General features: G+C 43.3%; 1 protein-coding gene across 2 annotated transcripts in view; it reads right to left on the reverse strand.

Moving 5' to 3' along the window:
• Window positions 1-2,860: 2,860 nt before the first annotated feature.
• LOC106643491 (uncharacterized) overlaps window positions 2,861-13,391 on the reverse strand; it is a 29,885-nt gene continuing 19,354 nt past the window's right edge. For both annotated transcript variants that reach the window (XM_089593216.1, XM_089593214.1), the window contains one exon: window positions 2,861-6,055. In XM_089593216.1, the coding sequence (XP_089449342.1) occupies window positions 5,512-6,055 (544 nt within the window). In that variant the 3' untranslated portion in view covers window positions 2,861-5,511. The remainder of the gene's footprint in view (window positions 6,056-13,391) is intronic.

Consider the following 13,391-nt stretch of genomic DNA (forward strand, 5'->3'; position numbering starts at 1 on the left):
GGCACGGAAGTAACGGTATATATGTATATATACTTTGTAGGAATTTTATTGGTTAAATAAAAAAAAAAAAAAAAAAAGTCATGAAAGTATGTATAGGTATACGCGTTAATCGTCTTCGAACTCTGCGTCTCAATCGCATCCCAAGGTAACATACTTAACCTGTCTGCGCATAAAAGAAAAATAATGAAAAAAAAGTCAAGCGTTTCCCCTAAAAATTATCGATTCCCATGTCACGCGTCCAATGCTCATGTAGTTATATACAAATACACGTACGCGGAAGAAAGTGGTGGTGATGAGTTAGTGTCAGGGGCGCACGCAAGGAGAGTCGGGCACGGAGAACGGAAGTGAGAGCAATTAACGATGTATATAAGTGGTCCGTTGCTCTCGAGGATCGCAGATAAGATCGGCCCGACATGCCTTGGCTTCTCCTGTTGGCACCGACTCGATGTGATAATATACCTATATACATTTACTGCGCAGGTGCGCCCCTTTTGGACACTGGCTTCCCTCTTCTTGTCCCCTTTTCCTTTCGGACGTGCTCCTCTTCTTTTCCCGATTTCGCTCTTTTTTTCCCCCAAGTTGTTTGTTAGAACAGATTAGCCAACGGCACAAAATACGCCCCGGCCCTTGAGGGTGTATATACGTGTAGGATCTGGAGATTAAAAAAGAATTGACACCTCGTTGGATTAACGCCCCCTCGCTTAAAATTAAACCCCAATCGATTTCCCTCTCATTACCTTTTTAAGCCAACAAATGGAAAAAATCACCCCCCCCCCCCTTTATTTCTGTACACACGCTTATCTCTTTCGTTCGTCTTACTCGTGATCATAATTTTCGTGTCACACTCTTCGGACTCGGCTTCCGCCTTTTTTCTTCCCCCCCCCCCCGGAATACTTGGTGAATGTATACAGGGGTGCTGATTGACAGATGTTTCGCGGCGGGCACAGGGGAGATTTCGATAGGAGTGTCGTCGTCGTGCAGGGTTTGATCGCAGGTGCACCGAGGCGTCGCTTGCTCGATGTCCGAGTTTACCCGTATACATATATATGTACATGTATGCATGTACTTGATTGAACTGTAACGGATTGCTCAGCTGTGCTAATCAAATCGAGGTGTCGTTAAATTGTTTCTTTGTTATGTAATACTTGGAAAAGTTAAAAACCACACGTATCACCTAAGTGGTAAAAAAATATCTGCGCCAATGACGACGTCGTAGAAAAAAAAAAAAAAAAAAAAAAAAAAAAACAGGATGCGGGTGACAACAGCGACGACAAAGACGAGGAGGGTGCACACAATACTCCTTCGATTCCGGGGAGAAGGTGCTCGCAGATAGAGTCTCGCTTACGTTATTATACGGTTCGGTCGTTGCTCGGGCGTAATATAATGTATCTCTGGACGCGGAGCGCAGCGGGTTCACCACATCCTCCTTCGGTATACCTTTGCCTCTTCGATTTCCATGAGACCGAGCACCGTATATGGGGTACCTGTACGTGCTGTACTTTCCCCTCCCCCGCTGCTCTGACAAAAAAAAAAAAAAAAAAAAAAACGACTTTGATTGACAAGAAACGGATTTTCGTTACAAATAATGCTCCGAAGGACTGAAGATTTTTCATAGTCCCTCCATTATCGAGCCGCAATCGTTCACGCTCGTCTGACCCAAATTATTAGTACGTGCCCGCCTAACTTGTAATTGGGAATACGTGTAGGATTGTGGGGTATCGTCCTTTATACGGATCAAGTAAGCCCCCGTACCTTTTTTTTTTTTTTTCTTTTTTATCCTCCGGGTAATTGTGCTTTAGCATGCTGTCACGCTTCGCGTTTGCAAACTACCTCCTTTTGTGCTCCTTTGCTCGTAGATGGGTTCGCTTGCTTCTCTTTCTATTTTTTTTTTACTTTTTTTTTCTTTCGGATGTACACGTCGTTTCGGATTTATTGAAAGGTATTATATCACGTAGGAGTATTTCGAAATGCCAAAGAGTAAATGTCGCGCTTTTTGAAGGAAACTCTGCACCCTGGAAAAACCCTCAACTTCCGATCAATGATTTAAGTATTATTACTCATTACTCACAAAAAATGTTGTTCATCAAAGTTTTCATGTATCACAGCCATTGTGGGTATTGTTGTATTAAAAAAAAAAAAAATTATTGAACAATGAAGTTGTCACTTGCTTTTTATCTGATTCGATTTTTTCAGCACGAATTATTTGCTTACTAGTGGAGAATCAATCGTATGCTATTTGGAGACATTTATATAAAAATTAAAAAAAAAAAAAAAACCGAAATCCATTGACTTTATCAGATGCTACCTGGCATAAGCTCACACGAGCAAAGGCAGAGGAGCCGTACGGATTTCGGACAAAAAGCAGTCTCGCGTGCAGTCCCACGCGGCGAGATAAAAGCCCGTTTAACGCGCCAAGTACGTATACTTACACTCATGGCGAGGAATTAAACGGTGTACCATATAATGCGTATACATGTCTTACCAGTCCTATAGCCGTCAAAGGTGGAATTAAGTCCTCACTCCGCGTGTCACTGCTGATCTCGTTTCTCCAAGCGGACGAGCGTCCTTATCGATTTTATCGCGGGTTCCGTATTACGTACCACTGGGACGTACAAGTCTTCTCTCAGGTGTTACTTAAACGCCGGATTAAGGAAAGTAGCTTTGCTGTCGGTTCGTGTAAAAATGTCCTCATTACGAGACTGTCGAAATGTTAAAATCGCCCATCGGCAATGATGTTAGTGTTGTGCTTTGCACGGATATGTGTAAAGAAAAAAAAAAAAAAAAAAGGAGTGGATAGTGGATTACACGTTGTGTCGGTTATTCTTGCGAAATAAGAAAAATCGGCCTTGTAAATTCGGTATAATATATTTTCCATGTATAATCTTTTGCTATACAGACATTATGTTACAAAGCATGATTTACCATTATATTTCTAGCTACTCGTAGATGGAGGGAGAGGAGGTCTTGGTAACAAATCGGTTTTCATGCGCACACAGGTGACAAAAGATCGCTCGATGTAATAAGGATCATTGCAATTTTTTTTTTCTCTCGTGAATCGATCGATGAATTGAGTCGCTAAGAAAACGCAATCTGTACATCTCTCGTACTATGCTCCATTCTTTTTTATTTTTATTTTTTTTTTTTTTTTTCTTAAATTATTTCTCACACAGGCACACGCACGTACAACCCACGCATCATTGACGCTTCGATAAAATCTAGGTAAATTTTTATACATTCATAATACTGGTACTCCTCTCTCGATTTTTCTCCTGTATTTTTGCGATTTCACACCACAGCAGCAACTCGTTTCGTTTTGCAATCTGGAAATGTAGTATTTTTTTTTTTTTTCTTTCAGATTGTCAGAGGACAGATTTTGTTAATCATCGCTATGATTATTTATCGTTCGCTCGATGAGTTTGTTCTTGGCAACTCCTTAAAAACTGTTTTTCATTCGAAGACGGAATTTGAGGAAGAAAAACATGAGGTTTTTTTTTCACTTTTGACAATAGTATACAAATTTACTGTAACATTCTTTTTTTTCATTGTTTTTTATCATTCATTTCGCTGTTCTACAAAAGGTTAGTGTTTGTGCCGTTGAATCAACAGCCGTGTGTGTTTAATCAATTTTCGAGTTTTTTTTTTTTTCATCCTATCCTGAAATGTCGAGCTTTTCCTACAACGAACGTCCTACGATTCGACGTATTGACTCAACATTTTTCTAATATTACAATTTCCCCCCTCTTTTTTTCTAAAGTTATTTTTTTCTTAGCCACTTTTGTCATTGTGTCACTGAGTATAATATTGTACGAACACTTCATATTTATATCTACAATCCATAATATAATATAAACACTACGCAACTGTGTACAAACTTACAACGTAGGGTATACCACACTACATATCATACGTACTTTGCTAAAAATCAGAGTTCACGGTTCGCTTATGAATTAATTTTTCATATTATGTTTATTTTTTTATTTTACTTTTAGTTTTCTTTTTTTTTTCTTTCTTTATCTATAATACAGACTGAAATATTTACATTTTAGTGTACTACCTATACACGTCACGTCGACACGACGTTAATAATATTTAGCGTCCTTTATTCGAGAACTCGTTGAAAAATAACGATCCTCGGCATTGCACATCATCGCGTGTTTGGCTATTATTCGACAACTGTCCATTACGTCCCTCGGCGCGACAATACAGCTTGGCTATAAGCAAAAGACATAGTCCTTTCCATCGCGCGTAGTCACACGGAGAATTGTTTTTCTCTCTCTTTCTCTCCTGCTTCTAATAAATAATAAAAGTAAAAATTTCACCCGCAATGAGGTATATGCTCAAACAGCGACAAAGTATACATGTATAGACGAAAGGAAGAAAAAAGAAATGTACAATGCACGATCGTCGGATGATCAAAAACGTTTCGGTGCGGCGAGAAAATGATTCCGATGAAGTAACTCGGAAGAGAAACAAAGGCAGTACGACGACGGGCGAAGAAAAAAAGAAAGGAACAGTAAAATATGTACACACAGACACGGCGCCGCGCCGTGAAAATTTCCAACGTCAACCATCAGCGCTTGCATTAAAATATTGCCGAGAGTCTCGAAAATGCAAAGTAAGGACTCGTGATTATCGCGTCATTGCGCTGATTCGTCGGGGCTTGCCCGCTAATGTCGTATTAATCGCCCTCGCCCGCTGACCGAGTATGTATACAAACTAGGAGGCGGTGCTGCTGCTTCCTGCTCTCTCGTCCAAACAAACGACGCCGACTTAATGAGATCCTTTTGCTCGCGCTCCTCCTCCTCCTCCTCCTCTTTCCTTTCAATAAATAACGCGCCAAGTGTATACGTATACTCGAGAGTCATTTACAAAACCACGGGCAGCAGGTATATGAGCAATCAAACAGGCGCTCGCGTTTTTTTTTTTTTTTTTTCTTTTTTCAAACTATGTAATTGAAGGATAATTCACTCGAGGACGGCCGTAAATAATAAAATCTCTCGCACGCGAGGAAGATTATGAGCGAAAAGGGCCCGCGGGTTTTTGGAGAATCGTATACGACAACGGGGCACGAGTGTCCTTCCGGTGTGCCGGTCACGAGGACTATTTGTCCGGGCGGTCCCTGCGGAAGTGACCGAGCCGCTCTCTCGTGTGTGCACTCGCTTCTCCTCCACTTCTTCTTCTTCTTCTTGGTTAACCGCACGACGCATCCTGGAGGCACGTATACACGCGCGCGCGCCGGGATCGGTACATATATATAATATATGCAGTACAGTGTGTACGTGGCAATGGTAGCACTCTCGGACTTCCTGTCCTCCGTGACCGCGCATCGAGTTCCGATAACGTATACGCGTATAACCGAGTCACTTCCGCCTTTTGCCCACCCTCCACTGGCTTTGCTTTGTTTCCAAAACGATCGTCACCTCCGCGGTGCCTTCAACTGCCGAAAATCACCGCCACCGCTGGTTTAGTCGATTCGAGCATCCGGTGGTCCTCCTTCCACGGGAGGGTGGCTTAGACGTCGTGTATGCTCTCGTCGTCGCTCTCCGGCTTGCCGAGGCTGTTGGGCGAGGTGGAGGGCTCCCTGGCCGGGGGGGTCGTCCTCTCGAGGCTCCTGCTGCGCTCGCGGGGTTGCTGCTCCCTGTTGGCGAGGTCCAAACCGGCGTTGCGGTGTTGCTCGCGGCCGGCGTCCATCGCCTCGGTGCTCGTGGGGCTGCAGTCGCGGCTCGCGTAGTAGCCCCCGAGGCCCGAGCCGGCAGCCGCCAAGGCGCCCATGGGGGCACTCGGGCCCGCGAGCATCATCGCCGCCGGTGGGTACAGCCTGTAGGGCATGGGCTTTTGGAGGGTGACCGCCGCCGCCGAGGCCGCCTGTCGGTAGAACAGGTCGTTCTGGGCGTGATGGGCAACCGCTGCCGCGGCCCCGGGGTATGGCCAGTACGGCCCCGCCGAGGGGTGAGTCGGGACGCCCGCTGCGGATATGAGGCGCTGGTAGGCCGCGAAGTTGCCAGCCTCCGCCATTATCTCGTAGCCGACTATCGTCTGGCGCTTCCATTTCGTCCTGGAATCAGAAAGGGGAAACAGGACACGGGATTGTTAGTCTTGTTTGCTCATTTCAAAGAGTGTGTATGATGTGTGTGTTTTTTTATGTGCCCCAATGTTTTTATCTTGCTTGCGTTGGGATCGAGTTTGAAGGGTTCGCTGGAAGACAAAGAAACGGAAAATGGTGCAAACGGAGCTTCAATAAATACATCTTATTGATTCATTTTTTTATTTTTAATGTCATTGCACACCGTAATATTCTCCGTGATTTTGAGTTGGAAATTATAAATTAGGATACCTAGTAGAAAATTTTTTTTTTTTTTTATAATGTATGGCGATTTCATTCATATAAAATTTCAAGAGAAAATAAATCCATGTGGTAGTGGACCATGAAGTAGTTCACCAGTATCACTAAGCTGGAAGCTTTTACAGGTGGGACATTTTTACATATGTACAAAAAACACTCGGCTGTCACAGAATTGTGTAAAATTTGTGACAAACATGTTTGACTTTTCACAGCCTTCGTATGTCGAAATTTAATAATGGTAATTGAAATTTCGACCACACGCCTTGAAACGTGTACTTAAACACACTCGGATTTTACAGTGAATACGTGTATTAAAACCCCTTCGATTTTCAGGGGCAGAGGGGAGCTATATCGCCCTACTTTTTCCTTTCATCGACCCGATGTATGTAAATATCCATACTTGACCCTCTGTTTATACCACGAAAGTATAACTCTGCATATTTTTAAAAAACATCGAAACGTCATTTACAATATCGGGGGTGCACTTTGGCGTCGGGGGCGATTGTCATTTTTGTTCGCGCAACGAAAGTGAGCCGATACACTCGAGATAAAAAACAGGCACACCCCGAGAGTATTGCCGGAAGGGCCCAGGCGCGATATCCGCGAGGAATTCCGCCATTTCCACCCAAAGGTACAACCAATCAAAGACCGATCCTCAGATTTCTCATACACCCGGAACGAAAGAGAGCTCAAAGTGGCACACAGCTCCACATGTATATACATGTAAGGTACATACGGGCGGAAAAGGGAGAACGGCCATTCGGTGTATATGTAAATCGCGAATCTGGGACAATTACGCTAAAACGCCGTGGCGTGCCACCAAGTGGCTGTATACACGCCGCTGCCCGACCAAGGCACCCCCGGGGCTTATTATACTAACAAATAGTCCGTGGAGGCTCGCGGTCTAATCATCGCGTATCATGCCACGGTCCTATCATCTCTCTCTCTCTCTCTCGGTTCGTCGTTTCCTCGGTAGAAAATTGTGCGCTGCCGGGCACTGTAGGTGTGAGTTACGCTGATTTTTCGGTACGATACGGGGAGCGGCCGCGCGACCGGGTACAACCAAGCCATCTCCTCTTTTCCTACCACACACACTCCCAGTGACGCCCTTTCTCGGCTCAATCAACCCCCTCTGCTCACGTGTGTGTATACACCTTATACCTATACGGCTAAGATTATTATCATCGCGTAGGTATACACACGCGAAATTTGTGAAAGCGTCGAAAAAGTATACAGACCGAGTTATAATTCAAGATCGATTTTATACCACAAATGCTAGATCGCTTCGAGGGTTTTATCATCCTTTTACATATCGTTATACCATGAGGTGCGTGCACTTGTATATCCTTATACTTTAATTTAATTCGACATCGTTGGGGATTAAAAAAAAAAAAAAAAAAAAAAAAAAAAGTTCTCAGAGCACGTACATTACGTCTAATTAAAGCACCGCGTATCCACGTAGCGATGTAAAAACCGGGGGGCGTGCGTATACGTGCACACGTATACACGCGAATTAGTTTAATTAATCATCCGAATGGTATATTATAATTGCCGGCAGATCTAAATTCGCTCGCGCATCTTTTATTCAGAGGCGTTAACATCACGTGCTCTACACTTGGGCCTTGGATCTATATACTGTGCCCGTATTGTTAACACCCGGCGTTTCCTCGTGCACACGATGTGGTTTTTATCGTACAGCTTAGCGTTTTTTAAAGTCTCACATACATACGTGTTTGAAAATGAAAAAAAAAAAAAAAAAAAAAAAACGTTCTTATAATTAAAGCACATAGGATGAAAATGAAAGATAAAAGGGTCCCCTCGGTCGTATACTCGAGAGATTTATCGAGTGCGTCCCGGCACGAATTTTTAGAAAGCGCGGGCGAATACGAAAAAATATTAAATATCACACGCAAACGAAACGCGGGGGACATAATTGTAGAAGGAAGGTATATACATGTATAAACCTACGTGTATGGCGTTTAGCCCGATCATTATCCACGCTCCCGCGGTCACGAAAACTCGATAGGGGATCGCTCCTTAACCGCACATAAATACGTGTACAACCGGATGTACGTTCCTGCGTATGAATACATGTGTGTGTGTGTATCCTCGACGAGGGTGGATTCAGTTTTCAATGACACACGAACGATCCATCAACATAATTAATAATAAATGCCGCCAGTCGTGTGCTGTGTTGGTATACGCATATATACACACATCGACTCCTGAATTAAGAATCGTTTAATTACGGGGAAAGGAAAAGGAGAAATTGAATCGGTTCCTTTCGTTGTTGGGTATATATTTATATATACACACATGTGGATACACACTCGTGCACGCGCACTCGGTGGAAAATTTACTTTTAATCACGCGTTGTATCATTATGATCATCAAGAGAGGAAGGTTATTTTTACCAGCGTCATTTTTACAACACACGATGGTTATTTTTGTTATAATGGGCATCGCATCCTAATTTACATAACTGCAAGAGGAGTCGGTGTGATGGTCTCTTTTGACTAATGATCGGAAACATGCCCTGCTACCAACTACTACTGCCGCCGTTGTTGTGCAAAGTAGAAAAAAAAATAAATAAAGCTCAGTAGATATAACGTAAGGTTGTCGGTCACGATTATAATGAATTGAGAGAGGAGCAACGGAAAGTGGGTACATATATGTATAACCGATGTACATCACGCAAGATGCGCGCGAGCGAGAAATTCGTCAATTAATATGTTTCCCAGCTTTGTATATATATACAGCGGCTTTATTAACGAGCGAACCACATATTATGCGTGTATAGATGATGCCCAAGGGAAAAAAAAGGGCAAGGGCATAAAAGCTAGAGAAATAAATTGACAACAATAAGAGAGACGCGCGAATTAAATCCCGTCAAATACTCGTACACAGGAGGTCGCGTCGCCGCTTTTGTCCAAACGGGGTTGTAAAAATCGTTCATGAATTTTAAACAGCGATCCGTGCGCATATATACGCGAATCATTTCTCATTTTTCGCCCGACATTTAACGCCACTGTTACACACAATGCGCGCTCTTTGGATAACACACGGGTATACCTATATACATTATGTTGTACGCGTATAGGTATAAGCGCATTGTAACAGAAAGCAGCAGTGGCGGCTCTGCGATTATGTGATGAGTAATGCTTTTTAATATCCCCCTTTTTGGCTTGCCAGTCGAACCGTGACAGTCTTTGAGTGCGCAGGGAGAGAGAGATGGTAATAGTGAATTCGAGTGCAACAACCACTCGAAAACACCCTTAATTGCCGTGTTCGCCCTTTTGTGACTCGCTAAAAGTAAAGAGAGAGAGAGAGCGGCGGGCAGGAAGAGAACGCATTGATTTATGAGTGCTCCCAGGCTTTAACCTACACGTGTATGTGTATATAAGGGTTGCCCCTTTCTGCGGCGGAAGATGAGAGAGGAGGAATAAGAGGCGATATGAATGCATACAACGCATAAAAGAAGATACGCTGGCGGTGCACGGCATTAAATTTTTTACATCATCACTTGCGGCTTGAGAGAGACTCATATTTACAGGATGGGCTCATATATATAGAAATTGAAAATCACTCGTCGCGTCGCGTCGCGTCGATTATCGTGGGGTCGATTGTGGCAAGGTTTGTCCGAAACAGTACGCGTTTTCCATCACTTCGATCGACAAGTAAGTTATCGCCACAGCAATCGCTCTGCATAATTAACGAAGAAAAACATGGCCCGACTCGTTCGGCATCATCGCAGTCGTCATATATAATATTCATTGGATGGCAAGTGAAGCCGAAACATAATACGACCCTCGCTCTCGACAAAACAGGGGGTCGAAGACGAGTTGGGTTTTCCTCGCGGTACGTATGTATGTGATACCACACATTCGTAACCGAATGATCGATCTGTATTTTTTTTTTTCTCTCTGCCCCCTTTTCCTCCCCAAAACGCTCGTGAATCGACGATTACAACTTAATGTACGACAAAACTACCTGATGTCGCAAACGTGTAAAGCGCCATTCAACCCACCCCCATCTGTACCCACATACGTGCGTATGTATTAACCCTTTTTCGTGTTTTCCGTGAACTCGAGTAAACGTGAGTATGGATGAATGCTTAGATAACGACTCCTCGTCCATTAACGACCGATAAATTTCCCCGATCGATCCGAATGCGCGCTATTGCACTGCTCTGTAGTAGAATATATGTGTATCATTTAGGTACAGGTAAAAGGTTTCGAAAAAAAAAAAATAATAATAAATGTCTAGGTGTTGAATAGTTTTTCGAGACTTTGTAAATTATAAATTTTCATTGATATGTTACAGAAACAAAGTTGATCGGTATACGTGTATATGGTGAAATGCTCCGTGAATCCACCCTTGTTCATGCAGTCTTCGGTTGGGTAAACAATTGTTCCGTCCTCAATCTACATAATACATATAATTATATATCCGAGTTTGTACGAATCAGGCACCTGTCTGTCCACCGAAATCCATTTCCCTCGAAAGTATACGCTGTACGACGAGAAAGGTGCAGTGTCCATTTTCCCGCCCAAAAAAAAAAAAAAATAGAGGGGGCACACCCTTTTTTCCGTCCCAGCCCGGACGAGTCGGTCGGGTGACGTTCAAGGGCCACTTAACCGTCCGCAAGAGATCGATCATCGGCTCACGCGGCTGCTGCTAATTTACGCCGAAACTGCCTATTACGGACCTTCCAAGGGACACCTGACACCTCCGCACCGAAGGAGACTTTTTTTTTTCTTAACTGCGCTGTTTTGCTGAAAAATTGAATGTACCATACATCCTGCCCACGTATGTGTGTGTACACGGGAGCGCGTTAATGCATTTATAATGGCTGGGAGAGAGAAGCAGGAGGGGGGGGGGAGAAGGGGTCCTAATGTGCCTCGTGTCCCTCCGGGCGACAATCGCGTAACGGCGCGCGAGCTGGGGACATATTTTTCGAATTATTACCTGGTTGGCTGCACACGCGCGCGCTTCTGCGGTTATATGGCTCGGCCCTGGGGTTACAACCGGTGCCTTTTTCCCGCGCCTCTCTTGTTATTTATATTGCCAAATATGAGTTTACACACGCGAGTTTACCTGCTTGCGGTGACGAAAAAAAAAAAAAAATAAAATAAACTCGGGTATTTACACTTGGGCACGAATATTTTTTTTGTTGAAAAACTAAAGTGTAATGCAGTGTTGCGTTGAAAAAATAATTTTAAAGAAATTGTTAGGGTGTTTAAAGTAGTAATTCAACAATTGATTTCAAATACCTCCCAATACACTTTAGAATCTACAATCAATTGCATTTAGGTATGAATCATTTTTTAAGCAAAAGCAATGCCATTTATTCGAGATAAAAAACGATATGAATAATTATTCTTTGAAAGTCCAAAAATATCTGTGCCCAAGTTTACAAGTATTAACAGCTAATATTATAATGTTTCTTGATGAAAACGTATCATCTATTGTTTTAATTTTCATAGGTGTTGGTGCAGTTGAAAAAAAGAAAAAGAAAAAAGTTAACACAAAAAAAAACCGAAACGCCACCGCGAGCAGGTCGTGTGCCCGTTAACGTGCGAAAGTTCGTTGTATGGAGCACACACACCGACAATGGATTGTTAAAAAAAGAAAAATAAAAGGATGGCTTTATTTGCTCAAAAGTCAATAAAACTTTAGTACTTACTACATGCGTTAAGAAATCACGATGAGCCGTATAAATTATATTACACACACACACACACCTACCCATTGGCACTAAAGCACCGTTGTTCTTGGAACAATCGGGGGAAGGGGCTGTGGTGGCACCGCGGATCGAGTGCTAAAATACACTCGGTGCGAAAAGAATGGAAAAAAAAAAGAAGCTCGTGCATGCAGAACGGGTCACACCAAATGAGCGTAACCGAGGAAGAATAATGGGACGATAAAGCAATCATCGGAAGCGTCACGCGAAAGTAGGAGGAGGAGAGGAAAAACGCAGTACAGGTATTGTGGTACATACTGTCGCGTGACTGCCCCCTCAACGCACGCGCGAGCATCCAGGTATATGTAGGCAACTACAATGGTAACAAGCGACGAGAGATAAATTATTATTGCAAATAAGAATCGCACTAATACGAGCAAGAATGGAATCGCACACATAATAATATAGTTTTGAAGTGACTCTCGAAAGTACGTGTTTGTTACTTGCACACATGCCGCAGGGAGTTGTATCAATAAGCCTCTTGTTCGGATCTCTCGCGAAATTCGTCCCTCTTTCTCTCTCCCTCGAAACTCGAGTCTAGAAAGCACCGAAAGATGTTGTGACGATGCAAATCCATATAAAAATCACCGCCTGCACGATATAAGAAGTGCGCTACTGAACGACGATGATATAACTTTGCCTTTTACCGATGCGAGTTTAAGGGATACATTTTCGGCCAATTTGCAATTTCGATGTACAAGAACTTGCCGTTTTTACATTACTAAAAATAAAATCCCCGAGCGCACGGTGGATGCATGCAATTCTAATGCACCGTGAGATTCACCGGAGCGCGTGAAACGGTACTTACATAAATACGCAATCCAAACCCGCACCCATGAATTTTCATCAGTCTATATGCCTTTGTATAATCGTTCCTGTAGAAACACATTTTTTTGTTCATCATCCCCCACGTGCGTATACGTATAGGTATAGCACATGAAAAAGCAGCGACAAGAACCACGTTAAATTGAGGCATCATCAGAGAGAGCCCTTTCCACTCCCCCCTCCCTTCAATCCGATACGCACCGACACCCGTATGTATGGGCAAAGTCACAGCATTAACACTGGTGGAGTGGAGGGACAAGGGGGGAGGTGACAATAATTTTGTAGCTATATCTACCCATACGTATAGTGACGCCGAGGAGGACGATGACGAGTATGTATATACATAATATACCAACAACAGTAGGGCCCCGTTATGACGTGTGCAGTTACCTACCGATGTAGAATATAGATATACACACAACGTGCCAGTAGCGGCGTATAGGTATACGACAGAAGAAGCGTGGGAAGCGAGAAGCACCT

The sequence above is a fragment of the Copidosoma floridanum genome, unplaced genomic scaffold (genome assembly GCF_036245765.1).
Source record: "Copidosoma floridanum isolate Cflo_tuat_1 unplaced genomic scaffold, Cflo_Japanese_pri ptg000019l, whole genome shotgun sequence".
NCBI classification, from domain to species: Eukaryota; Metazoa; Arthropoda; class Insecta; order Hymenoptera; family Encyrtidae; genus Copidosoma; species Copidosoma floridanum.